Below are 17,723 nucleotides of genomic sequence, written 5' to 3'. Positions count from 1 at the left end.
CCAAGGGATAAAAATGAAATATAGACCTGGGGGACAGGAGATAAACATACCAAGGACAGGAAAGATGCAGGGTTACTGAGGGGTGGGAGATATATTAGGCAGCACTGTAGCACAGTGGTAGAGCTGCTGCTTCACAGCGCCAGAGACCTGGGTTTGATCTCACCTTTGAGCGCTGTCTGTGCAGAGTTAGTACATTCTCCCTGTAATTGCATGGGTTTTCTCCAGGTGCTGATCAAGGTGTCCCATCTACCTCAGTCTCACCTGCCCACATTTGGTGCATATCCCTCTAAACTTTTCCTATCTATGCACCTGCCCAAATGCCTTTTAAATGTTGTTATAATTTCTGCCTCAACTACCTCCTCTGGAAGTTCATTTTATATACACACCACCCTCTGTGTGAGGTTAATTGGTTTCTGTAAATTGTATGGGTGATTGTTGAACGGCATGTGCAGGGAATGCACAGATAATGCATTGAATTTTGTCCATGGAACTGATGTGTTATAATGTGCTACAATGCTGAGAACTATATTCTGCGCTCTGCTCTGTCTATTGTACTTGAGTTTGACTTCATTGTATTTATAGTATGTGTGGATAGCATGCAAAACAAATCTTTTCACTGCACCTCGGTACATGTGACAATAATCAATCTAAACCTAAATCTAAGATGGAACAGGGCACATTTACTCAATTCTGCCTTGCCAACTCTCCCCTCAATAACTAAACATCAGCAAGACTGAACATTTGGGAAGATGTCATGCAGGTTAATGTTGTAGGTAAGTGAGTAACTATTAATTTTGTTCATGTCAACCACTAGGCTACTTTCTATTGCAGAGGAATAAAAACAGATGCTTTTTTACAGAGATGATAAATCTCAAAGATAATTATCTAATTAGATGGAAATCAAATGGAAAAATCATAACTGTGTGCCATGCAGCATTCTGAGTTCTATATCATGAAGATATAAAGAATGAATTGATTGAACTGAAACAGGAGTTCACTTATGGTTATGTGGAGAAACAAATACTGTACCTTGCACTAAACTTTATTCCCTTATCCTGTACCTATACACTGTAAATGGCCCAATTGGAATCATGTATTGTCTTTTCCGCTGGTTAGCATGGAACAAAAGCTTTTCACTGTACCTCGGTACATGTGAGAATAAACTAAACTGAAACTGAACTGAAATAAGCAGTTAGGACTGGGCTAGAAGCAGAAGAAATATTTACCTACTGAAATGGTCCAGACTGCCATTATTTTTATAATAGCTATGGTTCGTGAGTTGAAGCGGCTATGCTCGATAGGATTACGAATTCCAATGTAACGATCCAATGATATCGCACACAGATGCAAGATAGATGCAGTGGAAAAGAGAACATCCAAATAAATCCAGACGGGACACAGCTTTTCTGGAAAAGGCCAGGTGTTGTCTGAAACACAAAATATTCAGATCACACAAACTCATTAATCCCACTTTTCTCCCCTGATCACTCCTTTTATGAACCACACACACTTGATGGGATCTCTCAGTTCAGATCTGTTTTCAGTTAGAGTACCAAGCATTGATCCTTACTCTAATATTTTCCAGTCGTCACTCAGTAATAGCTCACAAGATCCCCTCCAAGACCAGAAGACCTGCAATAATGTTGAAAAAGATGATTTTTCCAAAATATTACTTTTATTTTAAGCATTTGTCATGAGATTTGCAGAAAACACAAAGGTAAGTACAATTCCAGGAGAGGATTATATGGCATGTTTATATTAGGAAATTGCAACAGAAAAAATAATGGCCAAGGCTTCACAAAAAAAGCATCTCCACTCTTTTTAATCACCTGATGGATGAGTCTCAGACCAATTTGATAAGGCAGGGGCCTTGTTGGTCAAATGGTTTCCTTTCTTGTCCAGCTTAGCGAGTCTTCTGTTCATCAAGCTGTTGTTAATACAAACTTCCAACCGTATGATAAGGGCATCAGGCATTTGAAAACCTGATGAGTTATCTGGTCAATAGTGTGTTGGCATGATTAATGGGATTTAGATAGAGAAATAAACAGGAACTGAAAAAAATGCTGGAATCAGAGTGGATAAATTTGCTCATATCAGGTACATTCAGAGAGAAAGAAAGATTTGATAAAGAGAGAGGAGGAAAACAGATAAGAAAATTTGAAATCCTTAATGTGTAGGAAGGAACTGCAGATGTTGGTTTAAAACAAAGACAGGCACAGAATGCTGGAGTAACTCAGTGGGATAGGTAGCATCTCTGGAGACTGACCCTCAGTCTGAAGAAGGGTCTCGACCCAAAACATCTCTCCATTCCTTCTCTCTAGAGATGCTGCCTGTCCCGCTGAGTTACTCCAGCATTCTGTGTCCAGCTTTTCTAATTTGAAATCCTTAATGGACTGAAATTTTCTGTTTTTCCTACCAAGCGGGCAACTATTACCAAGGATCAGATCGTTTAAAGGGTTCTTCCCCTAAAGGTTACTCTGGAGAGAATAAACACGTCTAGTGCACGCAACTCGTGTCCGATTCGTTTTTGGCTGGACTCCATCGCATTCCTGCTACAACTTGATTTCTTGTGGCAGGTTCAATGAGTCATTGTTTTGCAAATGAAGCAAGTTAGTGAAACTGACAGGTGAGTTAAGTACAACTGTAATTTTAAGAAGTATTTCTTCCTTGCTTCATTACTTATCGGTTTTTACATAATTCACTCAACAATTCCCTTCTTTGAATTCTGTCACTTTGCTTTTCAAATTTGGAACTATTCCAGCATTAAAAATCCAGATGTTCATCAACCTTGGGCCCCTTTCCACACCAATAAACAGAGCAGAAGAGAGATTGTACAAGAGCTTGTTGAACCATCAGTTGTCAGGCCTGTGAAGTCAGGCACATGAAGTTAGACAGCTATTCTATATTAATCATAATCAATGACCCAAGAGAGCCTTTTACTAACACTGTATCACACCATGGTCAGGAGGAGAGAGAGAGAGAGAGAGAGAGAGAGAGAGAGAGAGAGAGAGAGAGAGAGAGAGAGAGAGAGAGAGAGAGAGAGAGAGAGAGAGAGAGAGAGAGAGAGAGAGAGAGAGAGAGAGAGAGAGAGAGAGAGAGAGAGAGAGAGAGAGAGAGAGAGAGAGAGAGAGAGAGAGAGAGAGAGAGAGAGAGAGAGAGAGAGAGAGAGAGAGAGAGAGAGAGAGAGAGAGAGAGAGAGAGATAGATAGATAGATAGATAGATAGATAGATAGAGAGAGAGATAGAGATCGTGTTTTTCTCGGCTCCGGCGACTGAGAAGTTTTGAAGCAACCTTTCAAGGTTCTTGTCGAAGGAGGAGGAACAGTTGCAGTGAGATTTCATAGTTCGACCGAACGTCGGACTGTGGAAACTTTCCTTTGTTTAAGGATTTCTCCATTTCGTGTGGAATTCCTGAGTTCCTCTGCACCGCGGTGGGAGTGCCTGGAGATCGTGGGTAGGAATGATTTCGGTGTCTTTGACATTTATAGCACCGACTCTCTGCCCCAATACCGTTTTGCACAGTGCTGTTGCCTGGGCTTAACGTGAAGAGGGTATCTTTTGCTTCTGTCAGGGCTTTGAAGAGCCTTCCAAAAGCTGCTCTGGACTGTGGAGGTGAGCTTGGGGACTTTCCTTTCTTTGGCTGGAGGAAACTGCTTCTGCTGCTTATTCAGACTGTGACTGTCTCTGAGGATCGCTTTTGAGCTGAGGTGCTGCTGTCCCTGGAGCTGAGGTGTGCCACTGTCATGAAGGCGGGGGCTCGGCCTAAGGTTCAGAGCTACGCAGTGGCAGCTTCGACGGCGGCCTCGAGGCCACTCGTGGATGAGCCTCATGTTGACTTGGACTGGGATATTTACGGGATCTCGGTTCAAACCGGGTTCACGTGGAGCAGGGCTGCAATTGCAAAGGGCTTGCATGATCTGTTCAAGAGGGTTGTCATTGCCTCTTCCGAGAGTGCAGGAGGGAAGGTTCAGTTGATACTGAAGTCCCGGAAGGATGTGGCCCAAGTGTTGGAGAAGGGGCTCACGGTGGAGGGGGTCCATCTACAGGTGGAACCGTGGGTGTCCAATGTAAAATCGGTTCTCCTACAGAATTGTCCCACGTTTCTCCGGGATGCAAAAATCCTTCCACACTTGATGAAGATTGGGGAGGTGCGGTCTAAGCTTACTAGGCTCATGCACCCCAGGAATGACCCATATGAGAAAGGGGTGCTGAGCTTCAAGAGGCGCGTGTTTATGAAGGTGGAAGTGGGGTTGGGTGCCGAGGGGAGCTTCGCTGTGGAGCATAAGGGTCTCTCCAATCGCGTGTATTGGAGCTGGGGAGAGGCACAGTGTCATGCGTGCAAGGAGTTTGGACATCTCCGTAGAGAGTGTCCCAGGAGCCGGGCCACTGCGAGAAATTCTAACGCAGGGGCCCAGGAATGCAGTGCTGGCCCGACCGGGGCGGCCCTCCATGCCTCGGTGGCCCGGGGTGGAACTGCTGACTCGGCTGGGGCTGCTGACTCCGTCTCGGTAACCCGGGACGGCACTGCCAACCCATCAGAGGCTGCAAGTACTACCTTGGTGACCCGGAGCAGTGAGGGCCCCCCCCCCCCCCCCCCATGCCCTGAACCTGTGGAGGTGGTAGATGGCAAGGCGCAGGGGAAGGGTGAAGGGGGGGAGGGAGGTTGGGAGACGCAGAAGGGGAAGATTAAGAATAAGGATAAGAAGAAGAATAAGCCCCTCCAAGGGAATCAATCAACAGCAGATGGGCTCCTGCCCAGTGGGCCCAGTGAAGTCCAGGGCGCACCTGGTTTGGCTCAGCAAGGAGCTGAGGTGAACCGGAAGGGGGCAGGTGGGAGCAAACATGGGAGTAGAAAGGGGGCAGCGGGTGGTGCGGAGGCGGAGGACCCTTCCTCTATGGAGGTCACCGCACCTCCCATAGTCACCGGGACAAAAAGAAGGCTGTCGGAAAGCGAGGAAGAGCATGAGCGTGGGCCCAAATTAAGGGGGACGGATATTTCGAGACCTTCCACCCCTGTCGAGAGCGGTGACCACGGACTGGTGACTTGTGGGCCGGAGGATGAGCCTCTGGTTCAGGGACCTTCTGCAGGTGTTACCAGATCAGTTACTGGGATCGCCTCCCCTGAAACCGTGTCCTCTGGGTTGGTGGCGGCCCCCTCGTCTCTGGGGCCTTCCGAGGAAGTCATCTCATCGGGTAGCGGGGTTGATGCCCCTGGGAGTGTGTCCCCTGGGTCGGAGGAGGTCCCCTCGTTTCAGGGGCCTTCTGAGGGTGATGGCACGCCGGTTGATGGGTTTGACTCCCCTGGAAATGTGCCCCCTGGGATGGGGGATGAGCAGAGTCAGCCTGAGGGGGGAGGAGCGTGATCAAACGTTCCACTCTGTGCTCTGTATTAGAACCAGTGGAGGTGATGAGGGGTGTGATGCCTCATCGGTTGAGGTAGTAGGGGAGACTCCAAGAACACCTGGGACCCCGGGGGTGCCTGCTGTTTTTTCTTCCCCAGACTCAGATGTGGGGTGTGATGGGAGAGTGCAGGAGCCTAGCCTTTTACCGGACAGCTTGTTGCTGTCAGAGGCATCGGGACCCTCCCTCGGCATTGATCCTGGGGGTGGTGTCATGCCGGAGGAGGGGGAGAGCGATGGGCTCGGCCTGTGCAGTGGGGTGAGTGAGCTTTCAGCAAGCTGTAGTCCCACGGACTCTGACACTGGCCTTGAGCGATGTGCAGAGGAGGCTGCTGCTCCAGGTGTGAGTGGGTTGGCGGAGCGCCCAGATTTCAGGGCTGTCTTTAACGCAACCCTTATCCGTGAGATTCAGGACTTTCTCAAAACATCTAAAAGTCACAAGACTAAAGTTGAAGCAGCGCGGAGGCGGTGGGGAGAGCTGCCAGGATTTATTGAGGATCTTGAAAGCATCCTTGTCAGCAAGGATAGTGATATTTCTGCGTCTGTGAGGCATCAGCTTGGGGATTTCTCAAGGTTCCTCAAGGAGGATGGTTCTGTGACCAAGAGCAATGTGAGGAAATAATTCCAACGTGTTTGCAAATTCACAGTAGTTACATTAAATTTAAATGGCAGTAGAGCGAGCTTTCGCAGATTTCAGCATTTACAAGCCCTGAGAGAGGGGAAATACGCGGTGTGTTTTCTGCAAGAGACGCACACTGTTGTCGGTGACGAACCCACCTGGCGACTGGAGTGGGAAGGGGGGGTTTACATGAGCCACCTCAGCACAAACTCGAGCGGGGTGGCTTTTCTGTTGGCCCCGACTTTTCAGCCAGAGATCCTGAAGGTGCAGGAAGTGGTGCCAGGTCGTTTGCTCTATCTGGCTGTGAGTCTGGATGGCATGCCGTTGCATTTTATTAACGTGTATGCCCCCAGCAGTGGCACGATGCAGGCCTGCCTACTTCAGGAGGTGACTGCTCTGTTGAGCACTATTGAAAGAGGAGAGTGTGTCTTTCTGGGGGGAGATTTCAACTGCACACTTGAGGTGCGAGATCGTTCTGGTACTCAGTGTGCCCCTGCTGTAGCAAAGAAACTGAGAGGCTTGCTTGATTCCTTTGAGCTAGTGGATGCATGGCGGAACCTCCACCCTGACTCAAACGCATTCTCGCGGAGGTCTGAGGGGGGCGGTTCCCGCATTGATCGAATGTATATCTCCGGTGCGTTTGTCTCCCGTGTCTCAGCGGCCTCAATGCGGCTGGTGCCGTGCTTGGACCACTGTCTGGTGCGCGTGGACTTCAATCCGGGGCGCACGCGGGCTGGGTCTGCTTACTGGCATTTCAATAACAAGCTGCTGGAGGATCGGTGTTTCCGGGAGTCATTCAGACGGAGTTGGGTGAAGTGGAGAGAGAGGCAGGGGAGCTTTTCTTCACTTAGGCAGTGGTGGGATGTGGGGAAAGCTCACATCCGCCTCTTTTGTAAGGAATATACGTGGGGGTCGACCGGAAGGCGGGACTCAGCGGTTGAGAGGCTCGAGAGGGAGCTATCGGGGGCGGAGTCTCGCCTGGGTCGGATTGGTGAGGACTCCTGTGAATGGGGAGAGTTTCAGGGGAAGAAGGAAGCCTTGAGGAACCTGCTGCTTGAGCGGTCCCGAGGAGCTTACGTGAGGTCGCGGGTCCAAATGCTGCACGATTTGGACCGAGCGTCACCTTTCTTTTTCTCTCTGGAGAAGGGGCGGGGAGCCCGCAAACAGCTCTTCGAGCTGCTCGCGGATGATGGCTCCTCTGTCACAGATCCAGAGAGGATCAGTGCTTTAGTCCGGTCCTTTTATGGGACCCTGTTCTCCGCAGATGGTTGCAGCGGGGAGGCTCAGCGGGTCCTGTGGGAGGGTCTACCGACTGTAGATAGGGAAGTGTCCGATCTTCTGGATGACTCCTTATCACTGGAGGAGTTGACACGTGCCCTGCACCAGCTCAGGAGGGGCAAGTCCCCTGGGCTGGATGGGTTGACGGTGGAATTTGTTAGAGCCTTCTGGGATGTCCTGGGGGAAGATTATATGAAGGTTCTGGGGGAGAGCCTGGCGACCGGGGAGATGCCCCTCTCGTGGCGCAGAGCAGTCGTTGTCCTGCTGCCCAAGAAGGGTGAACTCCGCCTGTTGAAGAACTGGCGCCCGGTCTCTCTCCTCTGTACAGAGTACAAAATCTTTGCACGGGCGATGGCAAATCGCCTAGGCTCTGTGCTGTCTCAACTGATTCACCCTGACCAGTCCTATACAGTCCCTGGTCGGTCCATTCAGGATAACATCCACCTGGTTAGGGACCTGATTTATCTATCTCAGGGCACTGGTCAGTCAGTAGCCTTCCTGTCTCTTGATCAGGAGAAGGCTTTTGACAGGGTAGACCACGACTACCTACTCGGGACGCTGCAAGCGTTCGGATTTGGACCGCATTTTGTAGCCAGGGTCCGGCTCTTGTACGCTGCAGCGGAGTGTCTTGTGAAGGTCAATGGGGTGTTGTTGGCTCCCATTCATTTTGGGAGGGGGGTTCGTCAGGGGTGCCCCATGTCCGGTCAGTTGTACTCGGTCTGTGTAGAGCCATTCCTGTGTCTTCTTCGGAGGAAGCTGACAGGCCTGGCTCTACCAGGTCCGGGGGTGGAAGTGGTTCTTTCAGCCTATGCCGATGATGTGCTCCTTACGTTCACTGACCCTGGTGACCTGCGGAGGATGCGTGACTGCCAGAGGACTTTCTCGGCTGCATCATCCGCCAGGATTAATTGGAGTAAATGCTCTGGACTATTAGTGGGTCAGTGGCAGGTAGACTCCCTGCCGGAGGAGATGGCGATGTATGCGTGGAGCACCACGCACCTCCTCTATCTGGGGGTGTACCTGAGTCCCACTGAGGATGCCTGGCCGGCGAACTGGCAGGAGCTGGAGATGAAAATCGTCGCCCTGCTGGGACGCTGGTCAGGCCTGCTAGGAGTCCTTTCCTTTCAGGGGAGGGTGCTGGTCATAAACCAGCTGGTGGCCTGCATGTTGTGGTACCGGCTGGCTACTCTTGTCCCGCCCTCCATCTTTGCAACTACTTTACAGAAGAAGCTGGTGGACTTCTTCTGGGGAAATAGGAAGCATTGGGTTACCGCAGCAGTCCTGAGTCTCCCGTTGGAGGAGGGCGGCCAGTCCTTGGTATGCGTGCGTACCCAGGTGGCGGCTCTCCGTCTCAGGACTCTGCGGAGGTATATGTACACGGAGAACCCCCCCAGGTGGCACGCTCTGGCCACGTATTTTTTTCGTCGGGGTTGTTGCCTACGGGGGGTTTCGCGGCTGCCGGTGGCGGGCATCAGTCGACCCGCCTTACGGGGTCTGCCTAGTTTCTATCGGGACGTGCTTAGAGTGAGGAATTTGGTTGTTTTCAGCCGACGTGTTGCTCCACAAGGGGAGGGGGACGTTGTGGCTGCGGGAGTAGCCGGTCCTCACCCTGTCATGGTGGGTGTCGAGGAGAGGCGTGTGCCTAGAGTAGTTCTGACTGAGCTTACCCGCGCTCTGTCAGATTTACTCATCGGGCCTAGGCTCCGGGATCTCTCCCGGGCGCCGGCTCCGCACAACCTGAGCCGCCTTTCCGAGATGCCCAGCGTGCTGTTTCGTGATGCGAAGAGACGCACACTGTACAGAATGCTCCTGCACATTCTACACCTCCTTGTTTTCGTACACCGCCCTGATACATCTTGGCGGTCTGTGTTACCACCTGAAGACGGGGACGGTCCTCAGTGGGGGGCTCTCTATAAGGGAGTTGTTCCCCTTTACATCGGGGACCTGGGGTGGAGAGTGCTGCACAGAGCGGTGGTGTGTAATAAACTGTTGAGCCGGTTCACGGGCTCGCCGACCGCCTGTATTTTCTGCGGTGACGAAGAGACCGTGTCCCATGTCTATATGGAATGTGAGAGGTTACTGCCCCTGTACCAATATCTGAAGGGGTTGTTCCTCAAGTTCTGGCTACACTTTAGTCCTACGATTCTAGTGTTTGGACACAAGGCAGGGGGTGGGGAGGGTCTTTCGGGGGGGTGGGACCTCCCTGTCGGTTTGCTCTTGGGCCTGGCCAAGTTGGCCATTCGCGGGTCCAGGCAGCGGGCGGTCGATGGTCTTGCCAGAGTCGGCTGCCTTCCCCTTTTCCGGGCCTACGTCCGTGCGCGCGTGACCCTAGAGAGGGAACACGCGGAGACCACGGGGACTATGGAGGCCTTCCGTGGGCGCTGGTCACCGCGGGGGGTTGAGAGCATTGTAAATAATGAAGGCAACATTGTATTATAATGATTATTTGATGACTTGTAACCCCTGAATGTGGTTTTGATGTGATGTATCATGTGAATGTGCTGAATAAAGTCGTTGAAAATGAAAAAAAAAAAAAAAAAAAAAAAGAGAGAGAGAGAGAGAGAGAGAGAGAGAGAGAGAGAGAGAGAGAGAGAGAGAGAGATTGATTTATTTATTTATTTATTTATTTATCTATTTATTTATCTATTTATTTATCTATTTATTTATTTATTTATTTATTTATCTATCTGTCTATTTATTTATTTATTTATTTATTTATTTATTTATTTATCTATTTATTTATTTATTTATTTATTTATTTATTTATTTATTTATTTATTTATTTATTATTCAAAGTTCTCTTGATCAGGAATTGTTCCCTTAGCATAGAAAATTTCCCATGCCAGTGAAGGTGAGAAAGAATGAACAAGAAATCATAGATCTTGTTAGCTTAATGTCTATTATAGACAATAGGTGCAGGAGTAGGCCATTCGGCCCTTCGAGCCAGCACCGCCATTCAATGTGATTATGTCTGATCATCCACAATCAGTACCCCGTTCCTGCCCTCTCCCCATCCCCTAACTCCGCTCTCTTTAAGAGCTCTATCTAACTCTCTCTTGAAAGCATCCAGAGAATTGGCCTCCACTGCCTTCTGAGGCAGAGAATTCCACAGATTTACAACTCTCTAATGAGTGAAAAAGCTTTTCCTCATCTCCGTTCTTAATGGCCTACACCTTATTCTTAAAATGTGGCTCCCCCAACATTGGAAACATGTTTCCTGCCTCTAGCATGTCCAATCCCTTAATAACCTTATATGTTTCAATAAGATCCCCTCTCATCCTTCTAAATTCCAGTGTATACTAGCGCAGTCGCTCCAGTCTTTCAACATACGACAGTCCCGCCATTCCAGGAATTAACCTAGTGAACCTACGCTGCACTCCCTCAATAGCAAGAATGTCTTTCCTCAAATTTGGAGACCAAAGCTGTACACAGTACTCCAGGTGCGGTCTCACTCGGGCCCTGTACAACTGCAGAAGGACCTCTTTGCTTCTATACTCAACTCCTCTTGTCATGAAGGCCAACTTGCCATTAGCTTCATGAAGGCCAACATGCCATTCGCGTTATCAAGAAATTAAGGATGATTAAGAATCCTTAAGAGTAGATTAATCAACCACTTTGTTAGACTAGAGACTTTAGAGATACAGTGTGGAAACAGGCCCTTCGGCCCACCGAGTCCAAGCTGACCAGCGATCACCCCGCCAATAGCACTATCCGACACACTAGGGACAATTTACAATTTTCTCAAAGCCAAGTAAACCGGAGCACCCGGAGATTGTACTGCACAAACTCCGTACAGACGGCACCCATAGTCAGGATTGAACATGGGTCGCTGGAACTATAAGGCAGCAGCTCTACTGCTACTTCACTGTGCCACCCCTTAATTTACTGTTGATCAAGAAAGTTGACAAACCAGATTACATTTTTAAAGGCATAACAAGGTAGTGAGCAGGAGAATCAATATGGATGAAATAAAGGCGCACAAGGGGCATCTGGAGAAGAGCGTTGATGTTGTAACTATTCGTCGTGTCATAGAGTCATACAGTGTGGAAACAGGCCCTTCGGCTAAACATGCCCACACTGGCCAACTAGTCCCATTGCCTGCGTTTGCCCCATATCCTGTCCTATGATGTCATATAGAACAGTATAGTACAGGAAGAGACCCCTGGAAAACGTCTACGACCAACATAATGCCAAATTAAACTAAACTCCTATGCCTGCATGTTAGCCATATCCCTCCATTCCCTGTCATATCATATGCTATGTACTGGTCCAGGAACATTGAGGCACTGTATAAGAAGGGACAGAGCCATCTGTATTTCAGAGGAGGCTTCACTCTTTCAACATCTGCAGGAATATGCTGCAGGTGTTCTACCAATCAGTGGTGGCCACTGCCATCTTCTTTGCTGTGCTGGGGTAGCAGGGCAGAGGCCGCAAACGCCAACAGAATAAACAGGCTCATCAGGAAGGCTGGCTATATCCTGGGGGTGGAGTTCGATTCACTGGAGACGGTCTTGGAGGGGAGGATGCTCCTCAAACTGTGAAGCATCTCGGACAATACAGCTCACCCTCTCTATGACACACTGGTCAACCTGAGGAGCACCTTCAGCAACAGACTGGTTCCAGCAAGATGCAGAACAGAACACCATAGGAGATCCTTTTTCCCAGTGGCTATCAAACTGTACAACTCTTCCCCCTTCTATTGTGGGGTAGTCTGACTCCCCCCCCACCCCAATCTTTGCACATCCCAAATCCTCGACTTTCGACTCATCACTTTAATGTCATATGTCAATGAAACAGAATATTGAAGTTCTTACTTGCAGCATCACAAGATATGTAAACATATTACTCTGTAAAACCCATAATAAACATCAAATACGTTCAGTAAAAAATGACAAATAAATAGACAATGGTAGTGCAAAGACAAAAATAATGTCCTCTAATCTATTTAGTTCAGAACCAATTTGGAGGTTGTAGTGTTTAACTGTGTTGTTGGGAAGAAGCTACTCCTCAATCTGAATGCGACAGTTTTCAGGTCCTATACCTTCTTCCCGAAGGCAGGAATGAAATGAGAGCAAGACCAGGGTGGTGTGGTCTCTGATGATGCTGGCTGCCTTTTTGAGGCAGTGGTTCTTGTAGATCCCTTTGATGGTTGGGAGGTCAGTACCCATGATGGACCAGGCAGTGTTCACGACTATTTGCAAATTTCTCATTCCTGGGCGAACCAGGCAGTTATGCAATTAGTCAATATGCTCTCTGTTATACACCTGTAGAAGTTCAAGAGAGATTTTGTTGACATACCAAATCTCCTCATCTTCTAAGGAAATAGTGGGGTTGATGGGCTTTCTTTATGATTGGAGCAATGTGCTGGGTCTAGGACCGCTTCAGAGATATGCACATCCAGGAATTTGAAGCTTATGAGTCTCTCCACCACCGTCCCATCGATGAAGACAGGTTTGTGGATCCTCCTTCGTTTTCTTCCAAAGGGTTTCTTGAAAGAGTATGTGGATAGTCCAACCTGAAAAGTGAAGACATTGGACCTTGTGTTGGGAAACAAGCCTCAGCGGGTGACTAGTGTTGCAATAAAAGAGTATTTGAGGATAGTGATCACAACTCCATAGGTTTAAAGGCTGTTATGAATACGGTTAGGTCTGGACGAACTGAGTTACTTCAGCTTTTTATGTCTAGCCTTGGATTTGATGGCAAGTGCAAGCATGGATAGGACTCCGAACCTCCAGTGTACTTTACAGTGCACAGGCATGATTGTCCAGGATTTTCTGTGGAATGCTTGCAGTGTATATATGCTGTGAATTTGTGGTCAGAAATGTGCTGATTACTTGTTAGGTATCATTTATGCCATTCTCATATCCTGTGACCTATTTTTTGAAAAAGAGGTCACACGTATCTTACCACACTGCAATTTTAAAAACCATGCTGCGCACACATGTAGCTGCAGAGCACTCTTGCGTCAAATTCTATCGTGTAGCAAATACTACTGTTGATTTGTGTGACAGAATTTCTTGATTAATGAATTCTTATAAGAATAAGTGTCACATTAAAGTCTTGAGTGAAATAAGTTCCCCGTGTATGGAATTTAAATGATGCAAAAAGGACAGAGAATATTCATCGAGAGAATGGAAAACAAGATTTACTCCAATCGTCAGGATTGTACAAAGGGTTATTTTAAGTAGGCACCTTCACTCTCTCATAAGGATGGTAAGGATTTGTTCTGGAAAGGTTCAATGTTATTTTGTTATTTACCTTAAAAGAGTTGAAAATAAGGCAAAGGGTCAATTGTTATTTAAGTTTATTGTAGCTACACGGCCTCTTCAAAATTCTCCCTCTTTATTCACACTCTCTCTTGAACACAGTACCATATGCTCTTTGCTTGATGAGCAGCAATTATGGGCAACTATTATGTTCATCTTATGAATTTGTAAAACACTGGAATTACTGTGTGAGTGAGAGACAATGTTGTTGTTCCTGAGTGAGACCATTACATCCAGATTAAGGTTATAAGGTCATAAGGAATTGGAGTAGAATTAGGCCATTCGGCCCATCAAGTCTACACCACCATCAATCATGGCTGATCTATCTCTCCCACCTAACCCCATTCTACTGCTTTCTCCCCATAACCCCTGACACCTGTACTAATCGAGAATTTATCTATCTCTGCCTTAGACTCTCCCACTAGTGGGCACATCATAAGGAAATGGAGGAGGCCCAGGCCAGACAGGTCAGAAAAGGAAGGGGAGTTAGAATGGCTACAATGGCTAGCAACTGGGAGATCCAGTAGGCCCTTGGCGAACCGAACGTAAGAGTTCGGCAAAATTGGCGCTGAATCTACTTTTGGTTTTGCTGATGTACAGGAGGCCACATTAGGAACGCTGGATACAGTAGGTGAGATTAGGAAAAGTACACGTGAACCTCTGACTTACCTGGAAGGAATGCTGAGGTCCCTGAATGGAGGCGAGGGAGCTGGTATTGGAACAGGTGTTACATCTCCTGTGGTTACAGGGGAGAGTACCGAGGGAGAGGGTGGGGTTTGGGTGGGAAGTGATGAGGGATCTAAGGAGTTGTGGAGGGAGCAGTCTCTGCAGAAGGTGGAAAGGGGTGGAAATGGGAAGATGAGTCTGCGGAAGACAGAAAGGAGTGGAGATGGGAAAATGCCTCCGTAGTCCTTCCAGGTGAGACAGAGGTTCACGTTCACCTCCTCTAACCTCATCTACTGCATCTGGTGATCCTGATGTAGCCTTTTGCACATTGGCAAGACCAAGCATATTCTGTCATTAGATATTCTTTTGATGTGTCCTTCCCACCTGGTCTGTGATATTTTCAACAATGTGTGTTGCCTGGAATCTTGCCTTACCACTTTTTGTCTTTTGTCTTTTGTGTTTTTTGTTGTTTTTGTCTGAATTGTAGTTTTAATATGGTGTAGGGTTTGTATGTTATGTTTGGGTGGGGTGGGAGGGAACGGGAACTGGAACTGTAAAATTCTCTCTCCCGAACGGAGACGCGACCTTTGTTTCTGTGTCGTGTCTCCGTTCCCGCTGCGGCCTACCAGCGGCCATGCACCTGGGACCACCTGGGGCTCTGGTTCGCAGAGCCCGTGGCCCGGACTCACCACCTGCGGCGCTGGCCGCCTTCGGATGCTGTGGGAGCGGCTGCGACTCGTCTCCGGAGGCTCCGGCGCGGGCCGCGTGGACGTCGGAAGCCCGCAGGCCCCTGGGTGGGGGCCGACATCGGGAGCTCCGGCAGCGGCAGAGGCAGCGTGTTCGCCCGCCCCGAATCGCGGGGCTTGGGTCGGCCCGCCGCGGACCTTTCACCGTCCAGCGCGGCCTGGAATAGGCCGCGGGATTTTCACCGTCCAGTGTCGGGAGCCCCGACCGCCCCGACGTGGCAACTCCAACAGCCTGACCGCGGGAGAAGACGGCAGGGGAAGAGAAAAGACATTGTGGCCTTCCATCACAGTGAGGAGGGACTGGAGGAGACTCACTGTGATGGATGTTTCTTTTTGTTTGGTGTTAGTTTGTGATTGTATGTGTTATTGCATTTTTATTGATTATTCTTATTGGTCTTATTGTTCAACTGCGGGTAATGTTTCATTTCACTACACATTTATGTGTATGTGACAAATAAACGACTATTGATTCTGTGCAGACAGGTCATGTTGATGTGGTTATACTGTCTGGTATGTCTGCTGGACACTGTCCAGGTCTTGCAAGCATAGAATATGGTGAATATGACAACAGCATGACACACCTTCAACTTGGCCTTTAGGCTGATTCCTCGTTATTCCCACATTTTACTTCTCCATAATCCAAAGCAGATGTGCCTTCTGCTGTACTGCTGTTGACCTGCACACTTCACATTTACAATGTAATTTTAAATGAATTGCAGTTGCAATAGTTAATATAAACGACAGCTGACCTTATTAAGAAAGAAGACATAGTCAACTCTGCCAGATAAATTGGAGGGTTAGATTTTAAATTAAAGTATAGTCATGACAGAAAAGTGAATTTCAAATGAAAAGCTTAATAGGAAGAATGGCATTCTTATGAAAATGTGTATGTATATTTTGGAGACTAGTGGATTCTAATATACAGTTACTCTTGCACCTCACCCCATCATGCCAGCCACCTTCAGGTAAAAAACTGGGGTTGGATACATTTCAGAAAATTTGGCAACATGATTTTCAAATTCTCAATGCTTTCACCAATATATCTTTCATTGAGTCACACTTCCTGTTTACACCACTTGAAAAGCAAACAGACTCAATAGATTTGTCGCAAAAATGCCATTTAGCTTAAACAGTTTATGGTCCAAATGGGATTCCAAGATAGTATGTTGCCTCCTGCGTGCCTGTGTCAAGGAGGTCTCGCAGAGTTTCCAAATACAGGTCAAAAACTGGGAGTCCGCATCGCAGAGGATCTGACGTGGGCAACGCACATTGCCGCGCTGGTGGGTAAGGCTAAGCAGCGCCTTTACCACCTTAGACAACTGAGGAAATTCAGAGTGTCGCTGAGGATCCTTCATTGCTTCTACTCTGGGGCTGTAGAGAGCATCCTGTCCGGCAACATTACAGTCTGGTTTGGGAACAGCTCTGCCCAGGACAGGATGGCCCTGCAGAGAGTAGTGCGTTCGGCAGAACGCACCATGGGAACTACACTCGTCCCCCTGCAGGACCTATACATCAGGAGGTGCAGATCCAGAGCAAGCAAGATCATGAGGGACCCCTGCCACCCCAGCAACGGACTGTTCCAGATGCTACGATCAGGCAAACGCCTCCGCTGTCACGCTGTGAAAACGGAGAGGATGAGACGGAGCTTCTTCCCACAGGCCATCAGGACTGTCAACTTTTATAACCCCAGAGACTAAATTTTTGTCGACACTTTTTGTGCTATGTTTAGTAACTTATTAACTTTATTTATATGCTGTAACTGTAATTCTTTTTGTGCACAACCCGCAGGCATTGTCACTTTCATTTCACTGCACATCGAGTATGTGTATGTGACAAATAAATTTGACTTGACTTGACTTGACTACACAGGACAAGATGTTAGAAATCCAAAGTGCCAAATGTCAACTTGCTCCCGGTGGTGATGGGAGGCTTATACACTCACCTCTGCTCCTCCGATGTTGAGAAAGGCTAGGCAGACATGTCATTGGGGTTATCAAGTGGGCACCTACTTTCATCGACGTTTCGCTGATTGGTCCCACAACGTCTCCAGTAGGCTCAGCAGTGCATTCTGGCGTCCCAGAACCACCCCCCTCTGCATCTGCCTAGCCGGCTTATTTGGGAGACCAGATGGGGTCTTTCCTCTTCAGCCAGAGCCACTGGCTACTCCGCTCTGCCACCTGTGATGTTTCCTTGATAGCCTGGCGTAGGGCTCGTCCGCTGATCCCCAGGTCCTTCATCAGTCTTACGGTAGATGTTGCCACAAATCCTCGACATCCAACTTCTACCGGGCAGATCTTTGCTCTCCAGCCCTGCTGTTCTACCTCCGCTGCAAGGTCTGTGTAGCGCAGTTTCTTTCTTTCAAAGGCTTCCTGCACAGCATCCTCCCAAGGGACTGTGAGCTCCACAAAACACACCATGCGCTGAGAGTTGGACCAGAGGACAAGATCAGGCCTCAAGTTGGGTATCTCTGGTGGAACTGTAAGCTGTTGGTCCACATCCACCCGCATCTGCCAGTCCCGGGCTGCCTCCAGCTGTCCAAACCTTGTCATTGGTGGAATTTTCCATTGCTTTTGTTCCCCCTCCCGAACAAAGGCAATTGGCATAACTGGGTTGGTTGTTCTGGGCGGCAGGGCATTGTTGGTTGTTCTCCTGTTTTCCAGAGTCGCTGCCAGGCATTTGAGCACTTGATTATGTCTCCAGGTGTACCGTCCTTGGGAGAGGCTTACTTTACACCCAGTGAGGATGTGCT

General features: G+C 48.5%; 1 protein-coding gene across 2 annotated transcripts in view; it reads right to left on the bottom strand.

Annotated features, from left to right (window-relative positions):
* LOC144600552 (5-hydroxytryptamine receptor 2A-like) overlaps positions 1-17,723 on the bottom strand; it is a 141,219-nt gene that overhangs the window by 3,137 nt on the left and 120,359 nt on the right. For both annotated transcript variants that reach the window (XM_078412256.1, XM_078412257.1), the window contains one exon: positions 1,227-1,427. In XM_078412256.1, coding sequence (XP_078268382.1) covers positions 1,227-1,427 — 201 coding nt within the window. The remainder of the gene's footprint in view (positions 1-1,226; positions 1,428-17,723) is intronic.

This window comes from Rhinoraja longicauda, chromosome 15 (genome assembly GCF_053455715.1).
Source record: "Rhinoraja longicauda isolate Sanriku21f chromosome 15, sRhiLon1.1, whole genome shotgun sequence".
Classification (NCBI taxonomy): Eukaryota; Metazoa; Chordata; class Chondrichthyes; order Rajiformes; family Arhynchobatidae; genus Rhinoraja; species Rhinoraja longicauda.
The sequence above is the reverse complement of the archived record's forward strand: the minus strand, read 5'-3'. Positions and strand labels throughout refer to the sequence as shown.